Raw genomic sequence first — 24,144 nt, forward strand, 5'->3', positions numbered from 1 at the left:
ATCAGTTCAATTGCCTCACAAATTGTCTTACAGTAAACGGAAGGTGTAACTTCGGCGACGCCTTAGCAGCGGAGCTAGAGAACGAAATCGGATGAGCTGCGTGAAGCCGGCGGCAGCTGCTAAAAGCTCAAATTTGCTTGTATTGCTGTTATCACTTCTTCCAAATCTCGTTACATAACAGCGATCCTGAGAAAGATACTTTTTTTTCAGATTCCTTCCTCAAACTAAGCGCGTATTATTTAAAATGAACAGAGCACGCTTTTCTGAAGGTGCCGAAAGAAATCCTCGGCAACTCGGCGCCGACGGACCGCGGCAGCAGAAGCGACCTGTTCCGTCCGCGCTGAGTGCGGTGGCTACTGGTTGGCTGGCAGCAATGGGTGCCAGTTTTTTTTTTTTTTTTTTTTTTTTTTTTTTTTTTTTTTTTTTTTTTTTTTTTTTACGATGCTACTCGGCATATTTCACATAGATGCAAGCTGCAATATTATACGAGCACAGTAGTATTTGATGCAGGTGGCACTTTTGTAGTTTATTTTAGGTGTATCTTCTCACCGAGTCTCTGGTGTCAACATAACACATTTCCTCGTTGATCGCATTCGGATGAGTACCTCAAACTCATTCGATACCTGATGTCGTTTTCATCGAATGTCATTATATTTTCTCGTGTAGCAGCAAACAAATATTTTGAACGAGCGTCATTCGATTGAAAAGGCAATAAATTTGCCGTGTGGCAGGGCTGAGTGATAACTATGTTTTGAGTGTTTTCTGCTTGTCATTGCACCTTCCGTGAACACTTCTTGTTTAAACTTGGTCACCTCCGCTAGCCGGGAAGGTACAATACACATTAGATTGGTGAAATACTTAGAAAGACGATTTTTAGCGCGCATTGACATCGCACAGCACACGGTTGCATTTTGCGTTTCGCCTCCACCTAAACGCGGGCGGCGCAGTCGACTTCGGTCCCGATAACTCGATCCTCCTCAGTAGCCCGAGCCACTGCGGTGGGTTATTGAACAGATATTTGCCATTATGCGTTTTGAAACTTGTCATGCAATTACTTTGAAGACTAGACAGAAAACATAACATATCACTGCACTAGCTATTCAGACTAAGGGCTCTAGAGCTGGTTATAAAGCGCGCTGTAATCCTGCAGTTGGGCGCGAGGGGGATACAAATGAAATGAAGATGATACTACAATAATAAAATAGGATATAAAATTTAAATCTAATATGCACTTGGCTAACCTGTCATGCAACTTTTCAGATATTATCTCTGCTGATATCTCACTCCCCCGTGAAATTATCTACCCCCTCTGCCTTTTTGACGACCGAATACGTGAAATCCATGCTGTACAGGCAGTGGTAAAGCGCAATCATAAAAAATCTGAACTCTTGCTACAGGAGCCCAATACGCGCTATTTTTCTAATGCTCAGAATGCTAATTTGCAAGCTCACTGGCTTTTCCTGCGGTCGCACCGGTACGAAACCGCTCGCAGTGTCGACGATGCTGCCTAGTTTACTGTAGCAATATATTGCATGTAAACGAAGCACGCGTGTACCATTAAGCAAAGAAAGAACATTGGTTCATAGGTCAAGGAACGAACGAATTAGCGTGGCGTTGTAATCAACACAGGGCACTCAAAATGAGCTCCGCTTCGTGCGCAACCTTGTTGACGCTCGTCTGCAGGAGGTACTTGGTGCATATGGAGGCGATGTAGTTCCAGACGGCCGTGATATCGAACATATGTCCCCTATTGTAAAGTGTGATCCCCTTTCGCGCACTGTAACGGCGGAAGTGCCCGCGAGACGCGCACAAACGGCAGATCGCACGCGCGCACCGCGGCCACGCTTGCCGCATGAAGCCCGCCTCGGGTTCCGACGGCCGCCGCTACGCGGCTTTCAGTGGCGCCCCTATAGGCGCTGCGCATGGCGTATACGCCACGGGATCACAGAATTATAAACTAACGCCCAGGATTGGCTGGTCGGGACCTCATAAGATAAACATCAATCCTCTTCGAAATTTTCTGAAGGTTTATGCGGCGTTGGCCGAGTTTTATGATTAATTGGTGTTTTGCTGTCTTTTCCTCTTTTGTTAGTTTTGTTGGGGATTTAGTCTTTACAAGTCGTTTCATGAGTGCCTTTTACGGAAAATTTGTGCCCCGTTAATATGACATCCCTTAATATGGAGGACCCGAATTATGGACAGTTTTTCTAGGGGCGAAGATTTTTCAATGTATTTATGTCTCGTTAATATAGAAACTCGCTCTCTGAACAATGGAGATGGGATGAATGCACACAGCCTATTCGGCCCATGTATTTGTGTCTCGTTAATGTGGACATCGTTTGAAAAAAGCAGAAGAGTCCGAACGCAAGTTAAAGAAGGGTGCGCAAGCCGGGAACCTATGCGACAGCCGATACGGTCGGATGCCTGAACGAGTCCTGTGGAGTTGGAAAGAACCAAAGCGGGCGTGTCGTCGTTTTAGGAGGGGAGGGGGGGGGGGGGGGGGGCGCAAGAGCGGGAAGAAAGGGAGGAGGAGGAGAAAAGGAGGGTGGATGACAGGGATCGTACACAGCAAACCTAGGGTCAGCTAACTAAGAAAGACCCCAAAAGGAACCGGGAGATTTCTGGGTGCAGCGGCAGCGCCGCAACTAGAGGCCGCAGTCGGGAAAACAGCAACATGTGGTCGCAGAACAGAAGAGAGGCCGGTAAAAGCGTAAGAAACAATAAGAAGAAAGACAGGCGCCAAAATTGGGGGTGGCAACTGAAGTTTTTCTATCCCAGAACACAAAGTGTGTTCCATGAAGCCGTTAACGCTTTTCGGTCAGGGTTAAGACACACTCACGAAGTAGAGCGACAAAAGAAACGCGACGACCACGCAACCAGGACCGGGCGTCCCGTCCTGGACGCCCTTCCTTCTCATACTCCTGGTTTTCGTCACTGTTGCGCTGTTGAACTGCTACATTTTGCACCACAGCGATCCGCATGTCGGCTTCGTCTTGAGTCAACGATGCGGCCTTGACAAGGTCTGAGCTCTTCGTAGTCGGCTAGTCGTCATTCTAAACTGTACTTCAGCTTGCAGTGTTTATTTCATAGGAACACATACAAACGGCACAGGAAAGGGCTGTTTGATAGCCCTCTGTATAGTAGCCTGCCAACTTGACTCCCTCGCTTCCTTACAAAAACAGTACAAGGCAAGAAGGAGAATCAGAAGAACGGAAAGTCAGGGAGGTTAACTAGGGAAAAAGAGTGCAAAGAAGCAGGAGCCTGTAACTCTCAACTTTAGTCTGACTTTTGGCATGGTGGGAGTTAAACGCAAAAGAATGGAGCTGAACTTAGGCGCGAAGCGGGAAATCTGTGAATACAAGAGGCAAAAGCGAGCTCAGTCAATCCAAGCCGTGAAAGACTGGACCCAAGTTCAACTAGGCCTCAGCCTCGTTAGGTCGATGGTATACCATCTATATATACTACCGGACTCCGATAAATGGCTCAACGTCGGCATCACAGCGTAAGCCACAGTCCGACAGCGCCCAGCACAGTTCGAAGAAATGGAGTCAGCCTTGTTAATGTGGTTCGGGAATGTGCTCGCGAATGGTGCTGTCGTGAGCGACGAAATGCTTCAAGAGAAGGCTCGCTGCCTCGGCAACATTATGGCTGCTTCTCCTCCGTCTTGATAGGTTTTACCTGTGATGACTTACGGAATTTTTATTCAGTAAAACAGGGAGATGTTTACTGAGAAATATTATTCTACGCTCTGTCTAGGCGTTACTGACTTCAGCTACTCAAGAGGATGGCTGACAAGGTTTAAGAACAGACATGACGTTTCGCGTCGACGGATTTTTGGAGAAGAGGGTAGCATTGACATCTCGGCGGTGTTTATATACCCAAATTAATTAAAACAGCAGCCATTAATTATAAATTTTTTCTCAATTATATACTTTTCGTTTTTATTCATGACTCGCTATTATGGATGACTCGCTTTATGGACAGTTCTGGTCGGAAACCAAAGCGTCCATACTAACGAGGCACGACTGTATTCCTATTTTTTCTTAATTTAATGTATTCTGTCGCAAAACAATGTACAGTGTATTTAAAAAAAAAAGCTCGGCAATCATCAATTCTTTTTTCGAATTAAGAAAAAGAGCAAGGATGAAAGCTTAGGCAAGTTGGTGTCTGTTTTCTTGCCTCATAGCGCTAAACAGACAGGGACACAGCCAGACATACGGGATGGGCGATTAAAAAAGTGCCCGTCCCGTGTGTCTCGCTGTGTCCTTGTCTGTTTAGCGCTATGTGGCAAGAAAAGAAAAAGAGCATATCGTCACTGTTGTCGTCGTCACTAGGGTCAACAGCATTTGTCTTTTCAGTTTATAGTAAGAACTGGCTTGTTTTATTTCTAATACGAATCTTATTCACGTGGGTCAGATGGGATAAACTCTTTGTATTGCATTTTGGGCTTATGCGTAGTAACGTGGTACCATGTAGGCCTTAGATTGAAACCGACCACAAAAGGGTAGGCGAGGAGGGGGAGAGGATTGCCACTTTAGTGCAGAGTTGGACATGTAGTGTCCAGAGTTTCTCTGCTTTTATCCAGGATATTAATTGTAGTATAAAATTAGGAGTAAAATACAGCCTTCATACGACAAAATTCTGGCTAGCCTATATATACCCCAGGATTACCGAGAAATGTATATTTGCTTTAAGTTACGGTTTAATTTAATGATTCTTTTTTTTTTCTTTTTTTCTTTTTGAGGTCGAGCGCCCGACCTCAACCTCACATTTTGAGTTTGAGGTGAGGTTGAGTGAGGTCGCCAATGGTCACCTGAAAAGTGAGGTGAGGTCGCCTGGGGGACCTCAACCTCAATTGATGAGGTTGAGGTTGAGTGAGGTCGCCAAATATTTTTTGAGTTTGAGGTGAGGTCGAGGTTTTTGAGGTCAAATGCCCACCTCTGACACCACACACACACACACACACACACACACACACACACACACACACACACACACACACACACACACACACACACACACACACACACACACACACACACACACACACACACACACACACACACACACACACACACACACACACACACACGCGCGCGCGGCAGAACCGTAGAGCAAGAGCCTACAGCGCCGGCCACCAGATTTAAGGGAGTATCGGCACCATTAACTCCCCCCCTCCGTTAAATGCCGGCGCGACGGAGGGAAAAACCGGCTGTGAGAATAATGAGCCCTTACATTAGCGCCGGCAGCAGCCTAGAATCTCAAACGTAACTCGATACATGGGAACTCTGGTTAGAATTTGTAAGCATCGTGCCAAGGTTAGCTTCTTCCTCTTGCGCCGGAGAAATTTCCCGCAGACATTCTTAACCATACAATTTTAATTGAACCCCTCCGCCTTTCCTTTCAATAAATCCATCTATAATAAAGTTTTCATCGAACCCTGCGCACCTCAGTCAGAATCTCCAACCCTCAACCAAGATGCCTCGCGACTGAATTATTAGCTGCGATAAACAAAATACTGGCTCACTTCAGTTACTTAATTATGGAGAACCAACAGCTTGTGCTCTTTGCAAACTGAGAAGTCTGAATACAGATGAAAAACTGCTCGGAATTATAATCTGCCGTCTGCCCTGAAATTTACCAAGAAGCAAATTCTACATCGACTGGGCAAAGGGTTGAGGTGTAAACATATTCTGCTACCAGAGCGAGTCATAAATTCAAAGACTATAGATATAGAGGCCAGACAAACAAAAGCCAAGATATTCACATCAGAGATTTTGAAACCGAGCTGCTAGAGGAAAGGAACAGAAAGACGTGCGAAGACAATGTGACATAGTGGCGAGGGGCAAGTTTGTTCAACCCTTAGTTTTATTTTTTCTTCTCCATAAGCCTTACATTGCTCTCTCTCTCTGTCTCTCTCTCTCTCTCTCTCTCTCTCTCTCTCTCTCTCTGTGTGTGTGTGTGGGGGGGGGGGGGGGGGGGGACTACGCTTGTTTAAGCACGATACCGATAAACGACCCGTTCTGCAAAATATACAGCGTTGTCGGCGTTAGCCCTGAAACTAAAAATCACAAGCACGCCTTGGGATGATGGTATACTCGTAAAGGTACATGTCCTGATACTGAATAATTGCAGATGGGTGCTGAACTTCGAGATGGGTACTAACACGAGAACTCTGAATTCCGAGTAACAAACGTTACGCCTAGGCCGTTAGGCACGTTTTACGGCGTGGCTGGAGCAGAACGATATTTATGTCCGGTGGCTACATAACGTCATTGTGGTAGCTAACAAACTGTATCTTCATGAGTATGTGCGAGATAAGAGAGGAACACATTGAGGGATGATTGATTAAGGGCCCACATATGGGAAAAACAATCCACAATGGGAGCCGCACACAGGACAGCTGTTAATTGTGTCATACCCTTAAATACGGAATGTCCCCAAATATTTTCTTTTCTTCGCAGTTCAGTTACATAGTCGCATCTCACTGAGCATCTGCACACTGTACAGCGCCTGCATATCAATTCAACGAATGCTATGTCAAAAATACACCACGGGTGACTTGCAGATAACGCCTCAGGTAGAACAGCGTGAGCATTTCAGAGAGGACATTATTCTCGGAGCTCCGATGTGTTGTGTTTGCAGTGCCGCAGTAAACTCCCTATTGCCTGGTAAGTTGCAACCCGGATGAGTTCAAGGAAACTAACAGCGCCTCCTTTGCATCTAAAGTCATGCTGTCAATATCTATCAATACAAACGCCATTTCAGGAAAAGGTGTCCGTGTTCTCCGGAGCCTCTGAGAACTATTGTCATGGTTGGCAAGAAGCACAATTGAGAGAGCGAAATCGCCATCTCCATCTGAACGGGAGAGGCCGCAAAATGGCTGCCGCGGAGATAACAAAGTCACAAGGCCTAGACCCAGCGGGTGGCAACTGTAGACAGAGGTCGCGGGCAAGAGGAATGTGCGGAAACAACACGAAGGTGCATGTCCACCGCGTAATGTGTAGGGTGAGGAGGAAAATGAGCTGAGAAGAAGAGTGTTGATATCAAAGCATCGCGGCGCGCGACGGACGCCATTTCCGCTCTTACTTTGAAGGACCTTCAAAGAACGCTGTACAAAGTCAGCCGAACAGCAGCGCCTTCGAAGAGAGCATGAACGACGGACGAGATATCAATACTTCGAGGAGAAAGCAATTAGAAGCTCATTTGTGTAAGGAAGTGAAAAGATGACTAAGTGTAACCAAAAATAAATACCGCTACCAGCATGAGCAACTCAAGCGGCGCTCATTGCTCGCGATGGAAAGCAGCGGTAGCCTACCGTACAGGATACACGGACATTGAACGCGAGTAGGGGATGGTGCTCACCTGAGGTAGTCTCTCTTGCAGAGGATGAGGTTGGCCTTGGTGAAGAGCGTGGAGCCCACCTCCCCGAGGCGGCAGTCGCAGCAGGCGCACTTGAGGCAGTCCTCGTGCCACAGCTGGTCCAGTGCCTTGAGCAGGAACCGCTCGCGGATGGGCTTCTGGCAGCCCGCGCACTCGGGACCCGCGTGGCTCAGGGCAGCCGGCGCCATCATGGGCACGGGACCACTTCCGGGACCGGGGCCCAGCACCGGACTCCGGTGCAGCTCAGGGTTCCACCGGTGCACCTCGGCCTTGAGCTCCATCATTGGATCTGCACGTGGGCGAAAAAGAAAAGGCGCGTTGAGCACCGCACCCGCACATGACCAATGCAGAAGACGATCAACGGAGTACAACGCGTACCGCTCAGTGAAGGTTGCCAGCCGAGCGAGTGATAACTACCCCAGTATACCATGCAATGAAGCATGGCCGCATTTGGCCTACCACTGCCCGGCTCTTCCCCTCAACCTTAGCAGGGACCCTGTTAATGGAACCGGGCTTCTTGCCGTAAAGACAGTTCGACACACAGGAAAAAATAAATAAATAAAGAATAGACTGTCGAGGGTCATGCGAAGCGCTAGAGCAGGGGGGAATTATAATTTCCTTTATGAGGAAGGGGGGGCTAGCGCTTACCATCCGCACTGTCCTTACTCGCGTCATATGCAAAAGGACTTCATCCCCTTCCTTTTGCGTGGTATTAACCAATGAAAGCGCAAGAACCGCATTACGCGCCTCGAAGAAACTTGCTACGTCCTCCCTCGTTTCTACCAACCCCGCTCAATGAAAATCGCTCCCATCAAACGTACACCATACATACGCCGTTGCTTCTGGAGCGAACAGAAGCGGCCACGGCCTGACTGTGACGATAACTAAATATTTTCGACTTAGGAGTATTTTCATAATTTCTGCAGAACCTTGCATGCGTGGAGATAAAATAACAAGGCCTAAATGCAAGCTCCGTATAGAGGTTGCTTACTTCCCGGATATTTTTATTGACTTAGTGTCGAGATAATTGCTGCCCCATTACTGAAAGAGATATACATGTACTATAGAGCAGCAGGACAGTCTCAGTATCCAATGGAAGCAGCATGGAGCACTTGAACCCCATACGAAAGAAGAGCGAGTCTCTCCTTGTTTTTGTCGCGTTTTTTTTTTCCCCGTGGCCTTCGAATAAGACCTTTTAATTCTCATTACAACTTTTTATCACTCATGAGTCATTACCTTTTGTTTATTTTAGCTATTGGGCACGTATTGTTAACATTATTCGCATTGTTATGTGTCCCCAGCGCTGTTCTCTAAATTTGAATGTACTCGTCATAGCTTCACTACTTACTAAGTTGATAAGTAGCGAACGAAAAAAAAAAAAAGATTCGTATTCAGACACTGCATAACTTACACCTGAAGAAAGTTTGGAGTTGAGGTGGGAAGTAAGAAATAATATTCGTATTCAGACATTGCATAATTTACACACCTGATCATGTGATGAAGAACAGCCCAGATACAAATAGGGTTGCGAAGGGCGAGTGGGATTGCATTCTGGGACTCTCTTCCTGCGCTTTGGGAACTGCGCCTCATCTCGGCGTTGTTGTTGTTTTTTCTTTTGCTTTACATATATACTATAATCTCCATTGCACAGTCTATGACCTCCATTGGCCTGGCTTCAGTATTGGTCTGTGTATATATATATATATATATATATATATATATATATATATATATATATATATATATATATATATATATATATATATATATATATATATATATATATATTTTTTTTTTTTTTCACCTACGCACTGCCTACTTAAGGCACGACTAAAACAGGAACGAAATGCATATAATTTGCTTTAGATTAAACTTCGATTGAAGTGATCGTATATTGCTGGCGGCAGCAAGAGGCGCGCATTAAATTCTCACCAAACTCCGCTTCCTCCAAGGCAGACTCCGAAAGAGGAAAGAACAGCTCAGCAGACGCAGGACTCGCTGGACCCGGGCTCAGACTCTGAAACTCTTCCATAGCTTCCTTTTAAATGGTCAAATGGGCCACCGTCTTAGGAGCTTTTGTGCGAACTGTCTAACGATCGACCTCGAAGGCGACGTGCCGTAACGTGAGAAGAAGGCACTTGGAAAAAAAAAAAAAGTTGGAAGGGACGGTATGGGATTCGAATACAAGAGCAGTTGGGCGCTGCTCTCTCAACGACACCACGGCGACCGACCGGGGCCCGTCGGGTCGCTCAATCTGTTCTCGTCCGGTTCGTTTTGTTTTCAAAAGTACAAGCAGCTCCTGGCTGGCTTCCCGCCCGGCAGCGCACGGCGGGCTGTCTGCCGGCTAGTCACACAAGCAGCGCGGAGTGATGTTCTTCACTACCCACACTCCCACAGCGTGGCGCCTGGCTGCTCGGCTCGTTTGACAGGCGCGCGGATGTCTCTCTCTTCGCCGTGTCGTCCCCAGGGGAGCGGCAGAACACGCACACAACTTGCGGCTGGGCTGGTCTAGCTTTGTAACCACCACGCTGGGGAGGCTAGCCGGAACGGCTCGCTGACTCCTGTGCTTCCTCTCCCTGTCTTGCTTCCTGCAAGCCCCACGACGTCTCGTCCGTCGTTTCACTTCGCAACCAAAACCGTGCTCCGGTTAAGAGAAGGGGTTGCCGCCGAGGCGTGCCGGCCGGAGCGGTCTCGTATCCGTTTCCCAACAGACAGTTGTTTCTCGACGCCTGTATCTGGCTGTTGGTCCTGCCTCGTTTCAGCGGGGCTGTCTTTTTGCGAAGCCGCCAGCTGGCGGAGAGAAATAGCCCGCAGGAACAGAGAAAGAGCAGGCAAAAAAGGCGCCTTGTGTTTGCGTTCGCGGCTTAGAATTTCCCAGCCAACATCTGCCGCTTTGTTTTCAAGCACCAATGGCGTCAAGAAACGTAACGAATAGCAGAAATCATGACATGACGAGCGCGCTTCCAACGGAGAGGAGAAAGGGTGTTGGAGAAAGACATTCCCCAGATGGTCAAACAATAAAGGGCAGAAGAGAGAGCTCGCGCCCGCTGTTTAACCTTACAAAGATAATCGCGCGCGGTAATGCGGCGAATGGAAATGAATGTAAATGAAAACCAGAAATGAAAAAAAAAAAAAATTATCCAGTCCGAACTCGATTTTCAGGCTCACTCAAGACTGAAAGAAAAAAAAATGAGAAAGATGAATAAGGAAAGCGTTTTTCATAAATGCGCTTATTCTCGAGGCTTCGAAAATTTCAAGCAACCATTGACTAGAACAAGTGCTGTACGTTCACCCAGGACCACTCGCACAACCACGAGAGTCATACTGGGACGACATAGGACGAATGAAACAATAATAAAGTGAACAGTGACTGGAAGAGGTCAAAGGAGTTTTTGGAGCATGCCAGGGGCCTTTCAAATCGCTGACAAGAACGCGTCAACTACGAGTCACTTCTGGAGAGCACAGCGTTATTGTAAAAATATGAAAGAAAAAAAAAGAAGAGGAAAAAAAAAAAGACTACGGAAAAGAAAACGAGACAGGCAATAAAACGGCTCGTTGCCTCGGAGCGAAAACCACGTGGGTGGCGGCTCCGGCGTCTGTGCTCGGTCGCTCCCGGGGCGTGCTGGAGTTAGTGGGACACGGGCCCAAATTCGCGGCTGGTGACGAGTGAGAAGCGCGGCAGAAGCCGGCCAAGCAGGCACGCGGCGCGGCGGTGGCAGCGGTGGGACAGCGAGCAAAGCAGGCCACAAACCGCCGCCAGCTGCAGGTCGTTAGTGGCCCGCAGTCGGTGACGGCGGCGTTGCGGTGGCCATGATTCTTCTCGTTAAAACACACGCACGCTGGCTCCCGAACCTTCGGTCATCGTTGAGAGCGACGTGTGCGGGAAAAGCCAGGCAGCCCTGGCAACGAGCTCGTGAGCTGCTATGAGCCACTCTGCGTGGACTACAGTGTCTTCACTTCTGCTTCAAAGTAATTAACTTTGGGGCATCCCTTGTGTTTAAGGTGATTAAGTGAACCTAAAACGGGTGTTCGAAATGTAGCAATGCGACCGCATTTTTGTCACTGCAGTTCAGCATGACCTAATGACAACATATATCTGGACGACACGGGCAGAGTTACCCACGGTTAGCGCAACTGCGGTTACGCGAAACCATGGTTAGCGCACTTACACGGCAGACCAAACCAGAGTTACACCCCTAACCGCGGTTATCGCAAACCGAGTTTGGCGACCTAGCTGACTTGTAGAGCCAACTTGTGCTAAGAACACTAGATGACGCGCGCTATACGGTGTAAATATGCATGCCTCTCTACGGTGGCTTAGTGGTTCGGGCTCTCGATAGTTGAGCTGGGAGACACGGGTTCGATCCATGGGGGCGAAACGAAAGGACACGTTAAACAACCACAGGCCGCCGAAATGATCTAAAGCACAGGTAGTCGGAATTATCGTGAGCCCTCCACTAGTGTTTCTCTCAAAGCCTGAGTAGCTATGGCGCGTTAAATCCCGAAAACAATACAGAATCAATATGCACTATAACAGCTGCCGGCTACGGTAAATGCTACTACTGAATTTCGCTTCTCTGCTCGCGGCCTGGACGTTCACCTCGAATGAAGAAAAACGGTGGACTTTTGTAGTTGCTACATACATAAGCTGCATCCGAATGTTTTTTTTTTTTTTTTTTTATTTGAGGAAAGGCGACGACGCAGAGCATATAAGAGGTCATCGTACTCGCTTTGCACAGCTTCACTACATTCGCCAACGTATTAATGCAAATTAATATCCCTGCAAAGCTTTCATTTCGCTCCACGAGCAGCGGGCAATCGAAGAAAGAAATAGTTAAATGGAATAAAGTCAGCGACCGAGTTTCTTTCTTTTTTTTCTTTTTTTTTTTTTTTGCACGCAGAAGTTTTTCCATGCAGTTTCACGGTGTATCGAGACTATACTTTGAGAATCTCGTGAACAGGCACTGAACCGACGTGCCAACTTTTTCTTATAGTTTATTCCATGCTCGCGGACCACCAGCATGGTAGTGCCTGTGGTATATTGCACCTAACGACGGCATTACGGAGTACAAGCATTTCTTAACGAATAGTTAAAACGGCTGCTTGAAGGGCGCGGCTGCTAAACCACACTGAAAACTAGTTTTCTTCTTTTCTTGTAAACGCCAAAATTCCGTGTTGTACACAGCATTTCAAAAAAAAAAAAAAAAGAAAGAAAGAAACATGGGCGTATTCACGACCCAGTTGAGGAGAGCATGTTGCCGGGCTAGTTGGTGATCCATTAAGTAAAACATTTAGCGCAAAAATAGAGCACAAAGGACAAAGAAGAACACATAAGACGTTTGACGTTTGACAACCCAGTGCATAGGTTAAGGCCGATAGAAGAGCCCACGTCACTAACTCATCGCAGATGAGCATTTACGACAGATAAAACAAAAATGTTGAAAATGTACTTGAAAAACTTTCGCCATAGGCACCTTGATGCAAATCCTGAGCAAAGAAAGGACCCCGCGGGGTATATTAAATACCACTCAGCAGTACACTGACTCTGAAACGCAGCTTCCAGAAAATAAACCAAAAACCCGAATGTTTGGGAGGGGAAGGAAGTCACAGATGTGAATTGCCAATGAACAAGTAGCATTTGCAGTAAATAAAGACCAAGCATATTGAATGCCAGAAAGGGCGACTGAAAGTTCCATAAGGCGCCATCCTTTCATACCAAAGCAATATAATGTTATTTGAAGTAAATGGTACGAAATTATTCGATGTATGCACAATAATTAAATGTCAGGCGCCCTCTCGGCTTGGAATTTGATGTGCTTGGAGTGTTTACGAAATCAGCCACTTTTAATGTCCTATATATACGCTGCTACGATGTATACTCATTCTTCGCGTATAGAATCCACAAATACATGCATAATTGCAAGGTTTCGAACGCTTTCTTCTTCTTCTTTTTTTCTTTTCCTTTTTTTTTTTTTTTCAGCTGTATAACACTGTGGCTGATGCCCCGGCACCCACTTTTGCAATGTTAGCGTCCGGTGAGCCCGCCATTGAACATCTATGCGCGTCATTGGAATTCAGCGCCGGATTTCGAAACGGCGTGCTTTATAAGGCTCTAACCCTATCTCAGCACCTATCTGCACAATTTGTTCGAGGTTGCAGTCTATACATGATGTTCTACGCAACTTGCTGATGAAAAACATTTATATATATATATATATATATATATATATATATATATATATATATATATATATATATATATATATATATATATATATATATATATATATATATACATATACAGGCAGGGTACGGGAGCAGTCCTGCCCCTTACAATTACTGGATGAGCCGAGGAATTAAGAGCAAAAATCGGTACATGCAGCGCAGCTTGGAGAAACCAACGGCATATCGTTCGCCATCACGTGAATCAGTATTTCTGTATACCGGTTAGCTAGCTAATTAATCAAAGTTAAAAATTAAAAACTGATGTTCAGCTTAGGGCCCAATGCGGTCACCTGAGTTATAGAAGTGGTTCAGAAACATCCATTGTTAATATAAACAGCGCGAACAGGAAGACCCAAGACAAGATAAAAGGAAGCTACCGGACAGCGCTTGTCCTGTCGCTTCCTTTTATCTTGTCTTGTGTCTTCCTGTTCGCGCTGTTTATATTAACAGTGGATGTTTACCAACTCGCCCAACAAAGTATCTTGTTCAGAAACCACCTCTCCAGTTTTTTATTTCTTTTATCAATCATTTGTTTTGAGGGTATATGAACAATAAAGCCTGCGAGATATGGAAAAATCCGACGATGCTCATTCGCTGCCGTATTGCAGCATTGCCAAGCACGTTTTCAACGAACGAAGATGCTAGCTGACCGTGTGATCATTTCCACGGGCATTGCACAATATCGCTTGTTCCTGACCCTCCCCGGCCATAAACTTAGCCCTAAACTGAATATTACACTTGACCTTAAACTGATTTTCAAAGTCTTTGCATAATTCACCTGATGCTTAATTCACCTCAATCGACTAATTAAGCGAAATATAAGACATTCCGCGAGCAAAAGTCATGACAGCAAACAATATGTCATTAATTCCATCCAGCTGCGGTGCACCGCTTTGTTTGAGCGAGCGAGAACGCCAACCGGAGGTGAACAAACTATCTGCTCGATGACGTACTTCTGGGCGTGCCGCGGACTTGGCCCGTGAGCTTACCCCCCCCCCCCCCCCCCTCCCCCACCTTTTTTTTTTTTTTTTTTTGTTGTTGTTGTTATTATATGAGAGGGAAATGATCGGCGGCCATTTTTAATCTGTTATGTGTTGTTCTTCACCAGCCCAATACCTTTTGCTTTTTTGCTAGAGGGTGACGGACAATTCAGTGTATACCTATCAGCATTTGCACTGTTCTTAGCCTAGTCACCACCTTTTCTTGCAACCTGAGTTCTCATGGAGCACTGGAGAAGAATTTGAACATGTGCAGCCTGTGAAGAGGATCAAGCATTCGTCGCAACAAGAGAGATAATCTCAAAATTTAGCCAATAACTTTCATCACTTTTCTTCTCTATACGCAATGAGATTATGAAGTGAAATTTTAGTCTTTCGTTTTTCAGACGATATATACAGCGAGAAAAAAAAAAAAAAACACTTAGATTTATACACATTAGTCTATACGTATTACAAAACACTTCTGCGTCGCCGAGCCGTTATAAACGTCGAGTATGACACTCGGCCAAATCAACCTTTTGGATTATTACGTCAGAGAAAGCAGCTCTTCCTACTGGATACTGATAATATATATAAAAACGAAAAGGAAACTTCTTTTTTTGTATGTGATGTTTATTGCCTCAAAAGAATATTATGAAGGATGAAGAGTATATATATGATCAAATAAGTGAAAAGAGGTTGATTGATGTAATGAAGTCGAGGAGCGGACGATGACGCGGTCCCTGCGTCCTAGCGGCATATGGCGACGGATTATGGGGGAAGAGGCCAGCTGCCACCAAGTGCCGGATCCGCGTCGGGACCTTCTGGTATGGTCCGGTAAGATATATATGTACAAGACGTAAATCTTTCTGATATGACCTTTCTTCCCTATGAAATGGTGGCACGCCTTGTAGCAACATCCATGCTTTTGGCTAGACCTTTCTTGTTGAAGCCAGTGCACTATAGAGCAGCAATAAATTCTCAGGGCTACAGAGCAGAAAAATAAGATGCAAAAGTGAAGAAGTAAAAAAAAATGCGCTTACTGCATTTATAGGTTCCTGTCACGCGTTTAGGATCATAAAATAACGCTCACAGTATAAAGGCCACTTTTAACGCACATCGTCACCACGCGAAGGAATCGTCATTCTGAAACAATGACAAAACCTTCTCGTTATAATTCCCTTGCTCGAGCGCTTCAATGTTTCCGCGAATGCCTATATAAATCCCATCAATCTGGCCCCGCCGTTGTAAATGAAAGTTCAATGCACGCTCACGGAACAGATACACTTGATCAGCCACATGCGTGTGTGACCTATCCTCTGCACCTTTCACCCCCACTTCCTCTGTTTTAAAAATCACTTTGAAAGTTTCATACAGTGCGCGGGCATTCCAGTATTTCATTCTTTGTGGTTTCTTTATTAGTTTCTTCCCCAAATTTTTCGCTTGTCGGCCTGTCACCCCAACGCGAGTGAAGCGCAGCAAAGATGCTATAAAACCAAAAGGAAGAAAACAAAACATGTACACGAGTGAGAAACTGTGAAGCACACGGAAAAGTGTAATCTTCCGCTTCACCAGTTTCTTTCGTAATTAATGACGCACATAGTAACGCAGGTTGTGGTGGCGCCTCTCGTCTTTGCAGCTCTTGTTTTGTCCTGTGTGCCATCCACCCACACGAGCCTCGTCCCTGGCGATTCTAATTAGGATAGCCCCTATATACTCGGAATTAAACGACGCCAGGACACAGAGCGCTCGGCGCCGTCAGGCTAGCGAGCTCGCACCACTTTAATAAACGATCGTCGCGTGCGTCGCAAACTGAAAATCCGCTTTAACGGCAGAGGAAAGGCAAGGGCGTCGTAATAAAAAAAGGACACGCTGGAGGCTCGGAAAAGAGTGAAACTAAAATATGAAAGTCGCGAACGAGAAGAGAGGCGCTTAATTTACGCGCGAAATCAAGGGGCGAATATGCAAGTGAATTCGGGAGCTCCGCGCGTCGCGCCGTATGAGACCCATGAAGCTAGCCCTAAACATCGTTAGAAAGCAACGCCGTTTGCTTTCCTGATATACCTTCCTCTTTCCTAACGATCTTTACGTTGGTGGCCGGGGCCGTGGTGCGTACAAAGTTGACACACGGAGAATAATAGCATCCGTCAACGTTTATTAAATTGAAGATGACAAAACGCTTCCCCATTTTATTGCACGATCTATGGTGTCCACCTGTGCAATGCTCACTTGTAGGTACGGCTGTAATAGTTCGCACGCAGGGTTCAGGGGAATAGAAAGTTATGAGACATTTAGAATATGATGCCCGTGGTGTGCATGTCGCGCAAAAAGATAACAGTCGTACCAGGCAACAACCATGCGTGGGGCAGCGTAGTATATACTACGCTCAAGGAACCCTTATAAGGGTTCCTCGAATCTCATACCTCCTCCTTATCGTTATCGACAATGAAGACTTGTTCTGGAGACAGGGAAAATGCGATGTGGTGATCCAGTTCAGGCGTACTTGTTAGAGAGAGAACAGCAATTATTTCGGATACGGAGTGAAATGAACTCGTTTCATTTTAACCTGTTCCTTTCGCTTTCTGGCTTTACTTGTAGACTTACGATTTAGTGACAAGTCTGACAAGGATGGCCGCAGATTGCTCGCAACAAAAAAGCAACGAAATCTTTTTTACTATTATTTATTGGATATAAAACGTTCAACACATGAAACCTATGCATGAAGGCCCGTTTCGCCACCGCCTTCATTACTTGTTAGACCCTATAAACCATAGACTTATTATATTCCGAGTTGCAATACAAAGGAAAGCCAACAAAAAATTGCAGATCTGCAGGTGTAAATCTGAGTGCATTATACAGCCACAAAGGTAATAATTAGTATATGACGACAATATGTAAATTTCCAGTTCTCCGGTTGTTCCAAAGTTCGCGATCCACAGAAGACATACGAGGGTGCGTCAGCAATGTTAGCCGTTTAGATGAGCAGAGAGAGAGAGAGTGAGAATACTGGATGAGAGAAAAAAGAAATAAGAGAGAAAAGCGAGGAGTCTACAACCAGACCGAAGTTCGGTTCACTGCCCCAAGCACTCGTGCGGAAGAAAGAGAGAAAAATCGCATACCGCATATATAAATGCATATCACATCGCATGTATTATCGAATATGTTTTCGGTGATATTCGCAGATTTTATTGAACCGCAGCTGTCTCTCAATAAGGGCAGCGCTTAATATTTCAAAAGTGCGACTGCTGATATGAGTGTCTGACAAAGGGCACACTTGGGTATGCAAGTCAAAGCGGCGGTCGCCTATGGTCTTGTTCTTCGGAGCAACGGTCTTTAATACGCGACCAATAGGGGTGACCTTTTCAACAAGCTCCCCCCGTCCGAGCGATTTCGATATCAATCTGTTGTTTTGTAGCAAATGTTCTCAAGCAACCCGTGGCGTGTTACTACATATCGACAGCGTCTATTGTTCTGTAGGTGCATCATTTGAAACGAAAGGGAAGGGTAATGTATACTGTTCATAAAGGCCGGTGAGCTATTTTACGTGCCCGGCATGCCGAGAGAGCGCTTCGAGATTCAAAATAGCGGATACGCCACGTCTTGGGCGATACAGGCTCCGACCCTCCAACTTAAAACGGCGATCCGGACGACAAATAAGCGTTTTCTCTCTCCGTGTGACGTGTTGCATGCAATATGAGCTTCGTGCACCCTTGCTTTTTTCCTCGTCTTACTGTTTTCTCTGATTTTTTTTTCTTTTTTTTTTTATGGCTCTAAAAGCTAACTGTGGCAAAAGTGGACAAGTCAGCTCTGTGAGTTCTCGAACTGTCATTATCACCGAAGATTTTCGGTGCAGTGATTCATCGAGAGACATGGTCTCGGCGTCGGTCAAGTAGCATAAATAATCATGACGTCACACATGGTAGACCAGGTAGTGAACTTCACTGTATGGGTGACGTCACGCGATAGCTAATTATTTGCAGTGCTGTAGCTATGATCAGGTGACTTGACCGTCATCTTGGAGAGTGCCGGAGAAACGCACAAGAAACCGGAAAACATAAGTATTAAGAGCTACCGCTCTTCAAACTTCAGAAAGCACTCTAGAATCAGCACTGAAGAAAGGCGAAAGCCTGAACGGTGCCGCTACACACGGTACATCGCGCGCACCTTCATGTTTTTCTAGCAAGGCCAGGGCTCGTGCCGCAGAGTGAAAATTTCCTTTCTTTAGCACTCGTTGGTTTCAATGGTCCTGCAAGTGAGTGATGGGACGGCACACCGTCAGTCCTCTTGCGTGTGTTTCCTTGGCGCGTTCGTTGAAGTACTTCTGCGAGTGTGAGATTGGCGGTGTGGCATCGTTTGCCGTCACGCCCCCTACATTGCCATGGAGACGGCAGAAGCGCTAGACGCCTCGCGGACAGATATCACGAACAGATCTCGCACAAGCGACATTTCGACCGTAAGCTTCACCATGAGATTTTAAGGATTTCACCTTAAAAAACATAAATAATACCGAAGTTAATTAATTATTTAATTAATTTAGACCTTGCTTACAGTGAAATCTAGAATGGCACTCTTTTCCCCCTGTAGAATAGCTCGGTCTAAATGGCACGACTACAGCACCGTATATAACCCGCCGAATACGACCCATGTAACGCTCATGTATAGGAAAGGTTCGAAGTGACCGCTAATCAACAAATCTACTCGGTAATAAGCAGCGTATAAACATACATTAGATGCCCGGCACCAGATCTCGTGCGACAAGGTTTTAAGGGAAAAGCAAATGAGCAGCCACCTTCCTCATTTCGTGCTTCGTTTGCCGGTACAACCAACGTCGTTTCTTCCTAATTAAGAGAGCCGGTTTTGCTTTGCGCCGCTAAGCCTTGGCGAACGGAATTAAGGCGCACACGACGAGAGGCTGACTCATTAGCACCGGGAAAGAATGAATTCTCTTAAAGCGAGCACGCCGAGAAAATAAAATGCCAGGGAAGGTTAAAAATATCACCAGGGAAAAACACTCCAGAGGCTGTCACATACTCTTTTTATGTAGTTGCACTCTCCTATGTGCTTTGCCATGTATGGTTCATATGCGCGAGATATGCTTCTTTTTCTTGTATTGGGCGCTGTACCTCGTTAGGTAATCACCTCAGAAGTAACCACGACATGCTTTATTAGAAGAATTGGCTTTCTCACAGACTGCTGCGGCTCATTTCTCGAACGGCGTGCGGAGGGAGGGGGAGAAACAAGAGATAGAGAGATGGAAAGAAAGGCGTACAAAATCATAAAAATAAAAAAATATAGAAACATCCTACGAACTGGGAAGAGAGTGGACAGGGAGCGTGAAAGAGATGGCTTCGTTGCTGAGTGGTTCAATCAAGTACTCCAATTATATATGCCTTAAAAGCGATTCTAATCTCTTCTTCTTCTTCTTCTTTTTTTTAACAGCCGCAGGAACCATGTTTTCTCTTCCTTTGAGCAAAGATTATGAGGAAAGTTTTAATTTTACGGTTAAGTGAGCCTGCTTGCGCAAGAAGAAATGTCGTTAATTACCCCTACCAGGCGCCTCCATTTTGCTAGCGCCCGACGTAACTTGGTTTTTGTTTTTTTGTTTTTTTGTTTTTTGTTTTTTTTTGCTACACAGGCCAGTCAGGCACTCGGGAGTCGGGGAATGAGCAACAATTACCTCAGCTTCTATTCCAAAAGCAATGCCTTGAATAAACAAGCAACTGGGAAGAGGCGCGCGTGCTGATGCCACCGCCGCGCGCACAAAGGTTTGTGAAACAGCCAATCCTCGGCAGTGTGAGCGTATAACGCCCGGCGTGAGAAGTGTAAACGCCGGTGTCTCAACGAGGCCCCGGTTGGAAGATTTCGCCACAGATGTCGCATAACGTCACCGTGTATTTTAAATCTCTGTGCGGACATTTTTACCTCGTAATGGCTTCTTTTTCGGCTGCACCATTCACGCCGAAGGCTCAAATTACCCTCCACAACAAGCAAGCTAAAAGAAAAATATGAATCGGACGCCGGACATAGAAAAAAAAAAAAAGCACAAAATCACAACTTGCTATCATGTACTCAGGAATGCAGCGGCGGCGAATGTGCTTCAAATGAGGGCATCCCGTTGATGCCGCCGAGCGGTTCTCACCAGGTAGCGGTTAATTTACCTGCGTGAAATACTAGGTGAGTGCAAGTGCATCTGTAGAATGGGACTAGCAGTGCCGTCACGAGCACTGATCGATTGATCGGCTAGAAGGCCTCTTTTTCTACTTGACTATAGAAGATAAACACAACAAAGACGATCAGTGCATATACCTGACATCCAAAACTGCTGTCCGACATTAGATCAATGGGCTCTCACACTCATGAAATACATTCGAGTGGACTCAGCTGCAGCCTATACGTTTGCCTTTAGTCAAGTATAGCAAGGCACAGCCAGCGGCGACACACTTTGACCCCTGCTGACAAGCAAGCTAAGGTAATATGGCGTCATCCCAAATATACTAGAAGACACAGACCTGGATCGAACAAGGAGGATGTCGCCTGCGTCATCCAGGTACCAACAAGTGCTATAGCAGGGACAACGCTGAACGTTTGAGAGTTTTCAATGCAGCTGAATTATAAAGGATTTGTTTGCCGCAGAGGGACATATTTTTCTTTCTTTTTTTTTTTTTCACCGTAACCGTTAGGCTTGCCACCTCCCTTCAGTGTACAATAAAAGAGGCATTTAGCCTAACCTTTGAAGGCAGCGAAGTAGCGTACGTCAGCGCCCGCGTGCACGTCGATGAGTCGCGAGACGTGTTCGCAAGGCAGGATATCAGGAGATCGTGTAGCGGAAGCACTATTGTTGAAAACAAGGGCAGATCGCAAGCTCAAACCGTCGCCGTTAGAAAAGCGAAGACACACTAGACCTGCAAGATATAGCAGAGGCAGGCACAAGTGCACGATGCGGCAGCTTGTTCGTGCCCGCACAGCAACCTACAACACGCGCCGCCGCCACCACCGCCACCGCCGCGGCTGGAGCAGGGATCGGGTTATCGGCGCACGCGTAATTAGTTCGGGTCTGGTAATTAGCACTTTAATTAAGTAGCGAGTGGCGGAGCCCCGTCCCACGCTGGCCCCCGGGGCGCGCACACGCGCGCGAGCTCGGGGCTCCGGCAACGGATAAGCGGCTTTAATTGCGCACCAGAGCGAGCGCCGCGCTCTTGGCGATAATTTAGAAGGCCCCCGGCTCAAATCAGGCAGCCGCGCTGTTTGGCCGCCGCTGCAGCCTGCGCTCCACTGCGCCATTCTCTACAGCAAGGAAAAAGCCAGGCGCTGCGGCGCTTGCGAGCAGTAGAAGCCACTCACCCGGCGCGCCTCGAGCCCGCCGACGCCATGATGCGCTTCGGCCCGCATCGAGCAACCCCCGCCATTACTAGCAATTTCGCCTGCACGCCTACGCGAGAATGGTTATAACCGGAGCACACCTGCGCGATCACCGCCGTATATGTGGCTGGTTAGCACACGCGCAAAGCCCAGTTTGGGGTGAGTGCGTCGGAGAGGTTTTCGCTGCTGTTACCGCGCCGTGGTAATAGTTCGTCCAGGAGAACCCCAAAAGTGGAGTAGATATGAAATAAGGGAGTAATTAGCCACTAGTATACACCCCCCTTCCCCCTCCGAGCGCAGCTTTACGGCCACAAAGAAAAGCTCCAGAAACTCCGCAGTTGAAGACGAATGAGCTCTTATTCGGGGGCCGAAACCACCACAACTAGCAGATGGTATGGCGAGGATCGAATTCATCAACTCGTAGTGGGAGCTGTGCCAGCCTAATTTCAGGGGAATCTCCCGCGCCGGAGCAGATTTCAAATAAGGAGGCAATTAAGGAGTGCGTTTCAACTTCCCTTTGCCGTCGTAGCGCTGAGCTTGAGTGGGTGGTAATGAGTAACTGAGCCCTTATTTCGTGTTTACTCCATATTCGGGGATTCCCCTGAGGTCTGGGTTAATACTCCTTCCATTCTGAGTTGGCGATGAATAAGGCCGCGCCGTACCATCTGTTAGCCCATCGGCTAGTTTGTAGACCGACTGGCCCCCAGACAGGTAGCTGTTCCGAGTTAGCTATATATATGTCACCAGACAAGACGAATTTTTCTGCAACTTGAAAGTTTTTGTGAAAGGTGTGCACTTTCAATGTTGCCGCACGGCTGAGATTGGCCGGCTGCTGAGGAGTAACTAGTGCCAAGTGTTTAGCGCTTCTATAGAAGCGCTGAACAATTATAATGTAAGCCATCTGCGGTCATGTGATGTACGTGCAGTAGACCTTCAAGCGCGAATTGGTCTGGTTTATGGTGTTTAACGTCCCAAGGCGACTAAGGCTGTGAGAGACGCTGTAGTGGAGGGCTCCAAAAATTTAAAGCGCTAAACAATTATAACAATTATAATAAACAATTATAATGTAAGTCATCTGCGGTCATGTGATCTACGTGCAGTAGACCTTCACGCGCGGATTGGTCTGGTTTATGGTATTTAACGTGCCAAAGCGACCAAGGCTGTGAGAGACGCTCTAGTGGAGGGCTGAAAAAATTTCCACCAAATTGGGTTCTTTAACGTGCACAGACATAGCACAGCGCACTGGCGCCTTGCTTTTCGTCTCCATCGGAAAGCGACCGCCGCAGCCGAGATTCGATCCCGCATCCTTGGGCAGCACCCTAACCACTGCACACCACCACGGCGGGGCACGTACGAATTGGGTTCGCGGGCTGCTACTGTCGAGTTCCCCAGCCATGCCCGTTATTTTTTTTTTCTTCGTAATACCACATGTACTTTTCTTTTATTTCCTACTAAGGAAACCTGTAGTTTAAAACATCCCCTCGTACACATGCGCGCCTGAAAATCAGATTACCCGCGAATCGGAAAGGGTTTTAGAGCACGTTATTGATCCATTGAGCGGAGAAACAACATACTGTGCTGTTATAAGGAAGAAAGAAGGAGGTGTGGTGTTGTGCTTGCAAGGACGTATAACTACACTCGTGTTGAGCGCCGTGTCGAGATTGCACGGATTCCGTCGCGTGTTGGCACCTGTACTAGGGCCGTACCAATCGCGTTTTGTGACGCGTGCACTGCTGCTGGACCATGGGCAAAAATACCTGTGTCCTTTCGTGTGTAGAGTTGCTGACATGTCTTCTGCAAAATCTTTACCATCTATACTTGCTTTCAACATTACCGGGGCAGTCAGTACCGTCACCGACCATTTGCGAACGGAGCGCTCCAAACCAGTTCGTAAACTTCTGGAACTAAAGTTCTGGAACTATCTCGAAACTAAATCGCAAGTGCCCGACAGGGGAGAACAAAAAAGGTGGAAAGGTACCACTGTAGAGCTGCGCACCGAAGAACACGCGATTAAGTGGAAGATCATTATTCCAGAAAATCGGGAAAGATTTCTGTCCGGCGCCCTTATCTCCACAAGAAGAGCGCCTCTTTCATTTTTCGTCACTATATCAAGGACGTTTAGTCAATAATACTTCGCATGATAATGCGCTCGTATAGTTTGTTCTCGTTTGGTGTGCAGCTTGGGAGGCCCAGACCAGGT

At 46.6% G+C, this 24,144-nt stretch overlaps 1 protein-coding gene across 2 annotated transcripts in view; it reads right to left on the bottom strand.

Moving 5' to 3' along the window:
• Positions 1-24,144, bottom strand: part of LOC146190676 (LIM domain transcription factor LMO4.2-like) — a 102,032-nt gene that overhangs the window by 44,365 nt on the left and 33,523 nt on the right. Inside the window, exons 1-2 of one of the 2 annotated variants that reach the window (XM_084601056.1) lie at positions 9,316-10,469; positions 7,366-7,672 (exon numbers count right to left, since the gene is read on the bottom strand). In XM_084601056.1, coding sequence (XP_084457182.1) covers positions 7,366-7,672; positions 9,316-9,415 — 407 coding nt within the window. In that variant the 5' untranslated portion in view covers positions 9,416-10,469. Of the gene's footprint in view, positions 1-7,365; positions 7,673-9,315; positions 10,470-24,144 lie in introns of those variants that run through there. The other variant, XM_084601057.1, reaches the window with a different exon arrangement.

The sequence above is a fragment of the Amblyomma maculatum genome, chromosome 4 (genome assembly GCF_055883805.1).
Source record: "Amblyomma maculatum isolate TAMU_Amacu chromosome 4, ASM5588380v1, whole genome shotgun sequence".
In the NCBI taxonomy this organism is placed as follows: Eukaryota; Metazoa; Arthropoda; class Arachnida; order Ixodida; family Ixodidae; genus Amblyomma; species Amblyomma maculatum.